The sequence below is a fragment of the Pelecanus crispus genome, chromosome 8, assembly GCF_030463565.1.
Source record: "Pelecanus crispus isolate bPelCri1 chromosome 8, bPelCri1.pri, whole genome shotgun sequence".
In the NCBI taxonomy this organism is placed as follows: Eukaryota; Metazoa; Chordata; class Aves; order Pelecaniformes; family Pelecanidae; genus Pelecanus; species Pelecanus crispus.
In genome coordinates this window covers 28,686,403-28,701,106 of record NC_134650.1, presented here as the reverse complement: position 1 = coordinate 28,701,106, position 14,704 = coordinate 28,686,403, and the positions used below count along the sequence as shown (strand labels likewise).

Genomic DNA, 14,704 nt, shown 5'->3' with positions numbered 1-14,704 from the left:
TCTGTTAAGTGCTTTAATACAAGACTGTATTTAGAAAAGATAAAAAGCAACCCAATTTCTACCCTACTATACAGAGTAGTGTCAATTTTGTCTGATGTGTATCTAACACTGAATGCTACTATCAAAAATATTTAATGGGAATGCTGAAACAGGGTAATATGTTTATATTAAGCTGTTTTGCACTGAAATTGTCCTGATCTTCATTTGCATCTTCCACAAACCCTGCAGCAATTATTCCAAGAGATTACAAGGGTGATAGTCATGTAACATGTTTTCCAGAGCTTGTGGAAATGTTCAGGTCTCTTTTGGTCTTGTCACTATAGAAAGCAGGTGCTGACAACAATGATCTCCACAAGCTAAAGCACATCATTCTCTAGTCTTTTAAGCTTAAACTTTGGAAGAGAGATCTCATTTTTTCAATACCACCCCTCAGAGATTTGGCCTCATCATGTACACGCAACTGCCTTGTCTTTTTTTTTTTGTGTGTCTGTGTGTTTTTGTTGGTTTGGTTTTTTTGTGGTTTCTTTTTTTTGGTTTTGGTTTTTTTTTTATTTGAATGGATACGATTTGGCAGGCAGCGTTGTTCTAGGTCACAAAAAGGTATTCATTGAGAGACTTGTCTTACCCACTCAGATAGAGAATTATATACTCACTTACTGCAAAGGACTGCTTTCTTCACCCAATTTTTGAATACCAGATCTAGAGTCTGATCACCTTCCTTGCTCCAATTCTTGTCTATAAGTTGCCAATTCCAGAAAGTGACACATCAGGACAGGCAGCTTACCTTTTGTCACACTGTCTGGGTACATATTTGCTGAGCATACCCAGTATAGCATTCATCAATGAGTCAGTTAATGCTGGCACTTAAAAACAGAACCTGCTATCATGCTGGGGTGGATGGATATTCATGCTTCTGTACTAATGCTCAAATGGTAAGGATAAGGTAACAGCAGTGCATTGATTTATACTTCAGAGATGATTAAAAACAAATGTGTAGAAGAATCCCATTTGCAGTTTCTGGATACCTTCAATCCATAGCATTGTACAGTTAACTGCTTTTGAATTCCTGTTTTTAATGGTTATAATTACTGGCCAAGTTAATATTCAACCTTCTTGTATTCTGCAAGATGTTTAAAATTTCATATCGCTTACAGCAAGAGAGGGAGAAGAAATTCAAACTACAGTTATGATATTGCAGCTGATGTAATTTATCCCAGAGTCAGCCATGCTAGGCAAAGATTCACTTAAGGAAACTGCAGTGTTTACACAGAAAATACTGAGATATTAACACAGGATGGTATTGTCACTCTAGGAATGGCTACCCAACTCATTCTACAAAAAACATCTGAGGAGTCTGCAAACACACATTTTTGGGACATGGGAAAGCATCATTCAGGACAACCCAGGTATTAAGCCCGAGCTCTATTTTACCACAGAAGCATAGCTTTAACAAGGAGAACAGTCCTTTTTAATGGCAGCGAATGGTTTGAAAATACACAAGTGTTTACATAAATCATACCTAGATGTAGAAATATTAACACCAAACCTTACATGTTGCTCTACTAGGGATTTAAAACAACTTCTCAGTTTCCTGTTATTTGCCCCATTTTTACCTTATGAAGCTATACTACATTTGCTTTAACTAACTTTACACTACAGACCCATCACCACATTCTCCCAATTCTTTTTCCAACAGGGAAGTAAGTGACTAGCTTTCAGATCAGACTGCATCTTACCCTGGTATTCTGGTCAGGCAATTAATAAGGAAATAAACAGCAAGTGATCAGAACTTTTTCCAAAATAGTAAGGACTGTACCTATCGTATCCCCCTCCATTCTATCTTTGTTAGAGTAACAATCAATCTGCTTTTGATAGGAAGAGGCTGAAAAATATTTTTAGATTATGCAATAACACCATATTAGCAGCTGATGCCTGACATTACTCCCACCAAAAGCATGCTAAAACACAGATGCAGCTGACATTTCATATTAGTAATGCGAAGGTAAAAACTTTGGACAGACTCAGCAATTAGTATAACACCAAGTACCACACAAGAAATTCACAGTTAAAATGTTTAAATTATTTTTTTGATGTAAGCTTATAGTACCAGAACGCAGTTACTGCACCCAGACGACCTTCACTCAGTCTTACAATGATGTCATATTAACCACAATATTACAGCACTTAATGCATGTGGTCTCAGATAAAATTGAATTCTAAGCTTCGTGTTGACTGAACAACTTTGTTAACCCCAGTGTAAAACTGGGCAGAGTAAGGAACTGGAGTGGGAGTAAGGGAGCTGGAATCTTGCTTTCAGCATGGGGTAACATACATTCTCTTTGAGAACAATGTGCTGTTTTTCAACATTATCACTGCCATCTCTTCCTGAAATGGCTCAAGCTTTGACAGGGCAGTACAATAAAACCTGTAAAATTCAAGTGCTATCTTAGTTTTTGGAAAACTTTCCTCTGACAAAATTTGCAAGCAAACTGACAGGCCTGCAAGTGCCATAAAATGCAACCATCCCACTTGAGGGTTTAGCACTAACTGAAACACTTGCCTGACCACCAGAGCACTAAGAAGAGCAGTTAGAACATAGCCCTCCTGATAGAAATCTAACTACCAACAATCAAACCCCACCTTCTACCTAGTTATTACACAGCCAGCCCAAACAGGCTAACCATCTAAATGCAGGTCCTTTGGGGCAGAATTCAGTTGCCTAAGTGCCTAACACCAGAACGACACTTGAGCTGCCCCAGGGTGTCCAATCTGACCTCCACCCACCACCCTAGAAGGGTGTTGTCTCCTGCAAGTCTTGTGTCATACCTACCAGGCTTGCAGAGATGTGTCAGATACTGCTGGGCAGCTAAAACAGCACTAGGAAAAAGCTGGGGGTTTTGCTTTGTTGTTTATTCGATTCACCACTAAAAGCCTATCTTCTTTATCTAAATCCATACCGAGTGTATATAACTGCACTCTACTGCACAGTGCTTAACCACAACATCTGCCCAGTTCTTTGGTAACATCTGGTTACCTACAGAATTCTATGTTATTTCTTTGCAACACTGTCATGGCTCTGACAGAGGTTAAGATAAAGCAGAAAGGACTCCAGCTCACCAAAAAAATCACAGAGTATTTTTACTTACTTTTGATACTTTCTTCTTCGAGCCATCAGTACTTTCTGCTTCTTCATGTTCCTTAACACCTTGGGTAAGATTTGTGTAGTTGACCAACTTGCCAAGCAGAGATGACACTTTTGGTCGTATATCAAGTTCTTCCTGTGGAAGAAGACAACTAGTCAACTTCTGCAATTCACAGCATCACAGGAGAGTGGCTGGGGTCACGCCTTCCTTGGCAGGCCTGAGGCTGCCAGGAAATACACTGGGAAAATCTTCCAGGGAATGACAGAATATTTCATTGTGTCTGAACCACTGATGAGAGGATTTAATTTTCTGAAAGGAGGGCAAATCTGACAGGAAAAGGCTATGCCAACAGGTCTGCACCCTTCTCCTTAGGTGCTATTACAGCAATAAAGAAGAAGTCTGAGCCTTGGGACTGTAAGAAAATGGACCTGTACCTTGCATGTATCTCCAATGTCAGCTTACATCAACAGATACACTTTTAAAAAAGGTCAAATTAATCAGAGATTTAATGACTAAACTCCCGTCATTGTAGGCATGCGTGCACATTTTATTACATTTTTCAAAGTAAGTAATCTAATTTATGTGGATCTAGATAAAAATCCCAAAAGCCACATGTAAGGAGGCCTTGCACCTTTACATTCATCCCATCCAACTTCTGTTTCTGAAAGTAAGTTCAAGGGGAAAAAAGAAAAAAAAAAAAAAACAACAACAGAACAAAATCATTCACTTCCCCTTTCTCTTTGAAATTAAAATGTGTTACATGTCTAACTGCACAGAGAGTAATGCATGGTAAAGAGAAACAACTTTCCACAAAGGAAATAAAAACCGATTAAGAAAGATTTCACCATCTGGAGTTTTACTGTATCTTCATGTATCATCACAAACAGTTTCTGGGAGGATCAGTAGCATTATGTGCTTTGTACCTGATGGCAGAAACTGACCCCAAATGTCCCTTTTCTTATTCCTTCCTGTGATCTCATCTGCAGTTCACATATTTAAAAACCTGATTATGATTCCTTCCAGAAAGAGGTTGAGGCAATGCTTGCTTCCTGTTCAGTTGAGCAGCATGGCCTTTGGGATGCTACCTGCTCCTCCTCCTCTTTAGTACCACAGAAAGAGCCTGCAACCCTGGTGTGGTACTGTGTTATTGCTTATTGTCCTGGTTTCGGCTGGGATAGAGTTAATTTTCTTCCTAGTAGCAGGCATAGTGCTGTGTTTTGGATTTAGGAGGAGAAGAATGTTGATAAAACGCGGATGTTTTTAGTTGTTGCTGAGTACTGCTTATGCTAGTCAAGGACTTTTCAGCTTCGCATGCTCTGCCAGGTGCACAAGAAACTGGGAGGGGGCACAGCCACAATAGTTGATCCACACTGGCCAAAGTGCTATTCCATACCATGTGACGTCACGCTCAGTATAGAAACTGGGGGGGGTTGGCTGGGGAGCAGCGATCGCTACTCGGGAACTGTCTGGGTATCGGTCAGCGGGTGGTGAGCAATTGCATTGTGCGTCACTTGCTTTGTATATTATTATTACTATTATTATTATATTGTTATTATTATTATTTTACTTTATTTCAATGATTAAACTGTTCTTATCTCAACCCAGGAGTGTTTCTCACTCTTAGTCCTCCGATTCTCTCCCCCATCCCATTGGGGTAGGGGGAGTGAGCGAGCAGCTGCGTGGTGCTGAGTTGCTGGCTGGGGCTAAACCATGACACTTATGAAAAAGGCGGGTGTGTGTCTAGCAGCAGCCATGCCACAATTGGCCAGCTCTTCATGAACTGCAAGTGAGTTTATGCTGATCACAGACTTACCATGCCTTGCAGGGAGGAGACACCACAGCTGAGAGCATGCTTCAAAGTCTTTTAGCTCAAGCACACTGCCTGCAAACATGGTTGTAGCATTTCCCCGGCGAGTTCCTATCTAGCAGCAGATTAGTTATACTTGTCCAGGCTCTATGCCACACAGCTGAACTCTGCAGGCGCCAACCTGGCGGGGTGTACAGCCAGCTCAGGCTGCCCCACATCGAGTTCCCAGAACGGGAAACACTAGGTACATGTTGCCAGTATTGCTGTGAAGCTGTAACTCAGAAGCCCAGCTGGAAAGCAGCTGCAGAGCCACACAAAGACTCTCTGCACCACTCCCCAGCACCTGAGCTTCTGAAAACATTTTTCAGAAACTTGGTCTTAGCACACCATGATATATTTGCAGTTAATGCAGTGCCAATGAGATGAGGATGTGGAGGAGGATTCTGCTGGACTTGGTGTGGCTCCAGCTGGCCTCCCACATGACAGTCTGGTCCTCCTTACTTGGAAACAGTCATACCTCTCTGCCGCACAGTCCTGAGTGGTCATAATATCTGAGCTTTTTCATCACACAGGATCTCTCTGCCTCCTGGTACCTCAGACAACAGACATACACCCACAAAAAAGTATATGGGGGACAAATCGGTACTACTGATATACTGTAGTTGTAATACAGGATATCCAGGCTAACCTGAGTACCTGAATTTAGGCATTCTTCTACAGAATAACATGGTCCTTCTTAACACAGTATATCAGCCCATGCTCATTTTCCACACTGACTGGCCCACAGTGCCACAGCTTCACTATTTCAATTATTCACATCACCTCTGGTACCATTATATTGTAGACATACCCCTAAACACACCAACAGCTCTTAGATTTGCCATGTAGTGAAGTTATGTACTGACCCACTGCCTGGACCTTTGCAATGCTTTCTCCTCCACTTAATACAATGTGCTCAATCCCTCCCATCTTGGAAGATCACAAATGACGTTAGAAGTATGAAAAACAATCAGAAAATACCTCAAACAAGGCCAGATTTCTGTCATAGTAATCACCTCCCTTGCCAGCTTCTGAACTGTTCAGGAAAGGACTGTTTTCTTTATGGTTGCCATGACCTGCAAAGAAAAAAAGAAGCAGGTTTTGATGAGAGCAGAAAGAGAGACTTTGTAACCTTGACAAAAACCATAGGGAATAAACTTGTTTGGTCAATTGAATCTGTTTCCTTTTAGTATCTAAAGTTATGCAATGTTATCAATACCAGAGGCGTTACTCTCAAGGTAGTTATTTCTATTTCTACTCCTCTGTTTTCATTAAACTAGAATAAAAAAAAAAAAACCACCTCAAAGTAAAATTTACAAGTAGGGTCACAGATACAACACTACCTGTGCTATTATTCTCTAATGTTCCCTTTTATAACTATTTCTTATATAGAATGGTGACAAGTGAAAAGACAGTTCTTGTGCACTTAGAAATCATTACTAATGCTAAGAGCAACTTCTGCCCAAACAGATTAGGTAGACTTAGTAAGACTGAACAATTCAAAGACTAGATTTTGTTATTACAATACAGGTAAATATCAACCAAAGCCCCCTCCCCTCCCCCCGCTGCTTTTTTTGTTGTTGTTGTTAGGTTTTTTGTTGTTTGGTTTTTCACTATGCCCACTAATCCCAGACACCAAACGTGCTCACTTAACAATGCCTTTATCCTTATTGTATTTTGAACATTTAGGCTGTGCGTTCTTCAGACTCATCTTACGCTTTTAAGTTGAAAACCTAACATCAGGTACAGTAAAAGCAAAGCATTCACATATGCAATGAACAATGTTAAAAAAAAAACCCAACAGTAGAGCTTTTTCTAACAAATAGTAACTTTAAAAAAAAAAAAAAGAGTAAAGGGCACTATACTATAAAATGAGCTTGGGGGGAAGATTAAATTGATTCCAGTATTCAGAAGTTCTTGGACCTGTGGCTCTCATTACACTCTGCTTCACACACAAAAATTTCTTTCTTTTGCCCATAACTTTTCACTCCCTGCTCCTTCAGCCAATACAAACTAAAGAGATTTCCAAGAGTATCTCCTTAAGAAAGGATCAATCCAAAGAATACTTTTTTTTTTCTATTTACAAAAAAGTAACCACTAAAGAAATTGAAAATGAAAGAAAAAAATTATCTCAAATGAAATACTGCAAGTTAAAGATGTATTGTACACTGAATAGATAAAAAGCAAGAGATTAAACAGCTGGATTTTTTGGTGCGTATTTTCAATTCTGAAGGTAATCAATTCAACAAGGCTACACTAAATTATATTAATATAATTGAAGTGAAAGTCTCTCTGCATTTTGAAACCTGAATCAACTTACAAAATGAACCTAACAGGCAAATAGAAGACTCCTCCCCTATGCATAGGATCAACATATACCGCACTGTTACAGAAGTAATTGCTATAAGCAAAAAAATATTATGAGAAAGTTCAGTGCTATTCTAAGGGGAAGGGATGCATGGAAAGAAGCACAATTTGCTGGAAATTGCTCACAGGTGCTTTGAACAAAACTGTTGGAAAAACAGTATTCACAAACAACAGAGGTCTTTTTAAGCTTCTGGAAGTAAACACTTAGCTGACCAAAAATATTTGTAGATAGCAGTCTGCTGTGTTTACATACCTATTGCTTTTCTCACAGCTCTGACAACTAACACCAAAATGTTAATTAGTATCTGCCTTGCGCAAGTGGACTCAGTTTATCTGCTGACCCCACCTACATGTAAGAGATGTTCATGTTGCTGTACATTACAGATTTTTTTGCATGACTAGAAAAATATCAGTAAACTTAGCAACACAGCATCAAAATAAAACGTTTATCAACTTCAGTAACGGTAAATACTTATAAAATCTGCAAAAAACTACTTGCTTGCTGTATTTATTATGTCTGTATTGGCAGAAGTATAGAAGATCAATGATGCTGCAGTATGTATTGTAAGCTGTGCTGCAGTCCATTCTACCCTATTGTGGTTGAAGCACATTTGCAATTTTTGCTGAGGAAATAGAGTTATGTGCCATATAGGTTTTATTCATTAAACCGGACACAGGTGCAAATGATAATGACAACATCAACAGAAATACTGTCTAATTGATTCTCCAAGACTTTGGTCTGTGCCCTATCTTCTCATCATTACACTTACCAAACACAGCAAGGTCATGAGTAACTTTGTTTTGTTTTCTCATTTCCTATATACTAGCTCTGGTAACTGAATGTTTGAAAAATCAAACTTTAAAAAAAAAAAAAAATCACTGAGTAATTTTTAAATCAATTCTTTGCTGCCTTAGGTTTCTTTGTTCTTCCATCAGGAACCTTACCTTACAGATGCAGCTTACCACTGTCTCAAAAAAGTATAATGGGCGTTCCTTTACTTGTAATGCTTACAGAAACTCTCACCCTTTTTATGTATAAAATCACACTGTTGTCAAGATAACTCATACATTCAGTCGCAGATTTTTATAGAAGATGACAATTGTTTTGCTCTTTCAAAATGCCATGCTTCTCATTACTGTCATCAGTAAAACCTATCCTTAGTTAAGAAAGATTACTTCATACCATCTCTCTGAGCCTGACAAAGACCAGTGACTTAAGATGAATCTTCAAGTTAACTGGCATTATTTTTTAGATGCATCTTCATTTTACCTCTAGTAAATTTTTCACAATTGGTCTCTTCAGTAGCTCGCTCTCTCTCTCAAAGAGCTTCCAGCTCCTCTCACTTTCCATTTGCATTTTCAAGCATCACCCACTTCATTCCCATTAGACTTTCCCTCCAAATTTGACTCCTTGGTGAGCTTGCTTTATACATCTTCCTGCACGGAGGAAGCACAAACGAAGCAAACTGCAATAGAAAAATCAGTGGAACTACTGATTGGAAATTGAGTATTGTTTTTGCAATTGCTAGGGCACATTTTTCTCTCGATGGAAAAGTTCAGATGATAGAGAAATACAGCTGGCTTTTTACCACATTCACAGCACTAACTCCATTACGCTGAAAATACAGACAGATTATCAATTACTGTGGACAATGCAAAAATAAAAGTGAACTTTCAAACTGGAAGATTCTACTGATCCAATGCAGTGCCACATTAAACCCTCTCTCAAACACTGTACACTTTCAACAGGAAGCAAAGGAGTGTAAGTTTATATTCAAGTTCTTTACAATAACATCATATTTTAACTTCACCAATACGTGGCACTGTGTGCTGCAGAGATCTGTGCCGATTCAAGAGGAGTACTACATGGCTAATTTAAATACAGCTAATTAAATGATAACCAAAATCACCTTCACCACAGTTGCACGTCCGGTGCAGTATCTACTTTTCAGACATGTCCTAAATCATAACACCAAAGTGTTCATCTCATCTTCTCTCTTTCCATATTGTTTCCAATTTCATGAGTAAAACCTATGGCAGATGACCATTTCTTCAACAAGAATCACAAATATACTTTGACAAAATAGAACAGAACAGACTGCAGCACAGTATATAACATGTACTGCAATAAAAAAAATTGTCTAGTATATTCCATCTGCCAATGAGCAATACCAGCAGCTTTAAAGAGACTTACTTGCATGGGAAGAGCTTGTTATCTCCATCAGTTTTGGAAGAAAGTGGAGGTGACCTCGGAAAGCTACTCCGGGGAATTCTTGCCCCAGCTTCACACGAGGACAGTTTACATTCTGAAGTATGAAGTCTCCTGGGCAAGCACGATCTTGTGACATGCGTATAGTTTTCCACATTCTTAGTAACCAAGTCTTTGGTCTTGCACAGTAGCTATGTGGTGTTAGTTTTCATCATGCAAGATTGTTTTGCAAGGAACATTTCTTTAAGAGGGAGCTATGTACTCTGCAACAGAGAATAATTTATTTGCCTTAGTCCCTAATTAATCTCAATTTTTGAGGCAGGCAAGCTATATTCCAAGTAAGTTAATGTTTTCTCTTCACTTGTTTAATTGCTTCTCAGTCTTCGTTATCTTTCAATAATTAAGGCATTTTATTTCTGAATGCTACCAGTTCTCTTTCAAACAAAGTTCTATTTGCAGCCACCAACACAATTATACAGTTTATCTAAACATCTCCACCACAATTCCCTGAACTTTTTAGAGCTCCCCTACTCACGCAGGGACACAGGTCGGTAGAACAAGGCTCATCATCGTGTGGATCACCTGAGTTTCATAAAACATCAAAGATGGTCCATGGAACAAAACCTGAACATCCTAAGTGTGCACGCTTCCATACACGCAAACACATAAGCACAGGAGACAGAATAAAAGCAATAAATGGATGTCCAAACTTTTATCTCATTGCCAAGAAAAAACACTGTGGCAAAAATGTAGCAGATATTCTACTGACTGGTTTTATTTTGTTCTTCTCCAAAAGATTTATGTTGTCTTCACTAAAAAAAAAAAAATAAAAAAAAAAATAAAATTAAGAACACAGAGGACAGTGTTCATGTTACTGCTTTCCTTCTGGAAGGGGATTAGGCCAGAGAGACACAGTTTCACTGCTTAAGCACACCAAGTGCAAGTCTTTTGTTCAAGTCATTGTGTTTTCTTTAGTAACTGAAGGATGAAAACCAGAATTTAGAGAGAATTACAGACAAAACACATATATGAAAGTAACTACAAGACAGACAGATTAGTGAGGAGAAATGAAAGCTGAACAATTAGGTACAGTGAGACTACTGTAAAGAAAGACCAGGAAGCTTCACAGTGATAAAGTCTGCTCCGCCAGACTACTAAAAGAATAATCATCCCTGTGAGAAGGTGGCAGAAGCAGTGGCATGACTCGACCTGTTGAGGTTTTATTCTCCTCTATTGTCAGTTTCTGAACTCCCTTAAAGAAAACCACCACTCCCCTACTTCATCATGTTCAGCTAAATAAGTGGAAATTAGTACATCTTAAAACAACTTCAGATCTTCCATTTGAACATGACTAACTCGGAGACGCTCACCTGGTTCTTACGGAGGCTCTATCTACCTGACAAGTTAAGGCATGCTGAGGGCACAGATGGACAGAGTCTGACTAGCTTTACTCTATCCAGCACAGATAACAGGAGAAATGAAAAATACAGTAATGCTAATTAAGATGCAGTAAGGCTTAAAACATTAAAAAAAAAAAAAGGAAAAAAAAAAAGAAAAAAAAGAAAAAAAAAAAAAAGAGAGATTCGCAAGAGGGCTGGACTTTGATAACAAACTTAACGGCATTTTGCTTTTCCAGGCATGTATCTGAACTAATTAAATGCAAGCTGGTAGAGGCACATACACCATGCTCATAATATCTCAAGAAGAACACACAGACTTTCAGGCATGCTTTGCTAGGCAGGCAAGCTGGACAAAGCTCCAGATATGGCTACGACCTGTGATAATGGCATGCGGAGGTGCCATAACCCTTCCTGCCTGAAATACCAAGAGCTAAATCTTAACCAAGAGGCTAAAGTTCTTCAAAGACTTTCAGCATGAATCAGTTAGAACTGAAATGCTAGGCTTGGCAAAGAAACAAACCCGTTGGTTTATTTACCTCTTTATAACTGACAAAACAGCAGACACTTAGTAGAAAACCAGCTCAAAGGACAGTCCAATACTCCTCCCCTCAACATAATTTAATTTCTGGAGCAGCATAAGAGCTAATATCTCATTTGTAACTGTACTATGCATGTACAGACTGCTTTGTGTACACCACAGTAAAAAAAAAAAAATTGTAATGAAATAGTCTGTATAGCAGCTAACACCACTTTTTTCTCATTCAGACACTATTTTACAAGCATCACTGGCCCCAAAGCCTGTGATAGCTAGGGACACAAACTGAGCCATTTTCATGCACAGAGAACATTATTTAATCTAGAATTTTTTTTAATTAAAAAAAAAATCAATCATTAAATATTCCATCTACGCATAACATTAGAATCTAAGATTAGAAATCAGAGTTGATACCCAAGCAGTTGGCGTGGGCTTCCTTTAACCTAATTTCACCTATCTAAACAGCAGACAATTATATTCAACTAACCCCATAGGCTCACTTTTTACTCAGAAAGAGATGGCTCAATTAGCTGATCCCTGGAGTGCCTCTCCTGTACACACATCTTGGCATGCTGCAAATTACCTCTAAAGAGAGCCTAACTTAAATAAATACTTAATTTATAGATGGTTTAAGGTATGCAAAGGTTTCCACTTTGGAAAGCAAGTTAGTTTTGTTCCAATTTATTTATGCTTTTCCAGATTTTCATGTGTCAAGATCTTCTGCAAATTTCTACATGACTGGTAATTAGGCCAGAATTCAGTTTGATTTTTTGACCACAACAACAAAATAGGTTTGCGACACTGTTCTCACAAAACCTAGAAGCAAATGAATACACCCAAAACAGGTATCCTACAGGACAAAAAAGTCAGAGGAACAATGGGATTACTGCAAACAGAAATTATTTTCAGGTAGAACATTTCTGCCTTGCATAATCAGGTAATTTTATTAGTCACAACATTATTTTTGAAGACATTTGTTCACAGCCTTAAGGATAAAGTTTTAACATAAAAAGCTATCCATGTCCATTTTTATTACACTTTGGGCTTTTGGTTTGTTTGTTTCTACAAAAGAAACTGTTTTAACACAGTTCCTGAGAAAGCACTTTTCAGATGTTAACGATACTACTTTCCCAAGCACTTGTATGGTGAGATAAAACTTGGTTCCCTCCAAAAGGCTGCGCTGTGTTCAGACAGCATTCTTCTCATCATCCACCCGCAGTAAAGTTTTTGCAGAAATGAGTATTGTTGAAGAGCAGAAAACCCCAAACAAGTTTCTTGGCCTTTCCTAGTAGTTCAAGAACCCCGCTATCTCCACATTGCAGCAGCAAACCATCCAGAACCCCACTATCTCCACGTTGCAGCAGCAAAGCATTCAAGAGTATTGTCGAAGTATATCAAGAGACTGCTGTATTTAGATAACCTAAAAAACACGTAGATGACAATTTGATTTCAAATACATTCTGAATCAGCTTACATACTTTATCTGTGTGGCTCCTCACACGAGGCTGGACTAAACAAACCTCTTAGTCACTCTCAGAACTGTTACGAAACCTCTTTCTTGGTTTATTCGGGAGACTATAACAAATTATTCAATTTACCATTATATTTTTGCACAGATCACTGTCTATAAATTTCATAAACAGAAATCAGATATTGCTTCTCTTCTTAAATTACTCACTTTCAATCACTTAGCAAAAATCCTAATCCTCATCCAACATCAGTAAGAGTCCAAAGTAGAGATCTTATTTAAAAATAATAACAATATTAATTAAAGAAAAGACAGCCTATTAGAAACATTTGTTTCTCCATGGACAACACACAGCTAGCCAGAAACATGAAGCATTTCCAAAATGAAAATTTTGATTACAAACCCGTTTATGGCAGCAGAACAGGCAGCTGACATCACAAATCTGATAATCAGGAATACTTATTTTCACTTGAGCTACAAAGTCATCAATATTATCCAAAGCACTTTTTTCATGCAAAAAGGGAAAGTCATGATTTAAGATTTAACTTTCAGGTTTTTCAAAACTGAAAACGAGAATTTCGCTAAAGGGGCGGGGGGGGGTGGGTTAGGTGTTTTGTTTTGTTTTAATTAGGAGTATTATATTTACATCAGAAATAGGAGAAACAGGAAATAAATAGCATTGCATCTAGTTAGATAAAACTCATTCACATTACAAACTAGGCATTGGTAATGAAATAACTAACTGAAATCTGTTAATGCCAGTTCACTTCAGACCTTGGGCTACCAGGTCTTTTTCACTGAAGGTGGCAGAAAGCCTGAGCTGTAAACTCCAGGCTGACCCAGTATTTTACAAAAATAAAGGCCGAAGTTGCACTAGATAACAACCCATGCAACAATAAGGCTGTATGAGAGAAAAGAACAGCAGAATGAAAGGACAGATCTTTACCCGGATAGCTTTTAGGCAGCAAGGAGATCCTCTGTACTTCAAAGACAGGCTGAAACTACCAGTTACACTGATGACACTGAACTGCCACAAGCCAGACCCAGACACACGCTTCCATCAGAAACTGCGGCTTAAGGCCAAACTATTGCCATTCATGGGTAGTTTAAGAATATAACGTGTTCATTCACCATTTTAAGACTAATAGGTAACATTATTTACTTCACTGTTAAATGGACACCGTCATTAAAGTTTTGAGCTTACTGAATTTTACCCAACAAGTAAAGGCGTGCTTCTTAAAATTCATTACACACTACACTGCAGATATCATGTATATAATTACAATCAGCAACAGCTTTGGCACCCACAAAAGTGACATAAAGCACAGTTTTACCAAAAACTAAATTAAAAGGCTCTGTTGTTGAGAATATATCAGTTCCTCTGAAACAGTTCAGAATTCTAAAGGCTGCATTTGTTTATGTTCTGCATGAAAGAAATAGCCAAAGCTTTCCCAGACAGCAACCTATGCAACAGTTAGGCTGCACCAGAGTACAGAACTAAGTGTACAATGAAGCACAGATCTTTGATTTATCTGTAGATAAACTCATGCGAAGTTACTATCAAACTTCTACCATACTCTGCAAAACTAGAGAACAGCTTTACCAATCAAGTTGACTGATACTACACAACTCAAAGGATTTAGCATTTAATAATCCTGTGTTTCAGAAAGCACAATGGTTTTTTTCTTCAGCTAAGATATACTGATAGTTTCAGAACACTATAATGCTTTGTAGGT

The 14,704-nt window shown here is 38.4% G+C and overlaps 1 protein-coding gene across 5 annotated transcripts in view; it reads right to left on the bottom strand.

Moving 5' to 3' along the window:
* The window catches only part of SLC12A4 (solute carrier family 12 member 4), a 51,346-nt gene that overhangs the window by 24,664 nt on the left and 11,978 nt on the right, over nucleotides 1-14,704 (bottom strand). For 3 of the 5 annotated variants that reach the window (XM_075715706.1, XM_075715709.1, XM_075715710.1), the window contains 2 exons: nucleotides 5,971-6,065; nucleotides 3,147-3,278 (listed from right to left, as the gene is read on the bottom strand). In XM_075715706.1, coding sequence (XP_075571821.1) covers nucleotides 3,147-3,278; nucleotides 5,971-6,065 — 227 coding nt within the window. Of the gene's footprint in view, nucleotides 1-3,146; nucleotides 3,279-5,970; nucleotides 6,066-9,550; nucleotides 9,829-14,704 lie in introns of all 5 variants that reach the window. The other 2 variants (XM_075715707.1, XM_075715708.1) reach the window with 1 other exon arrangement.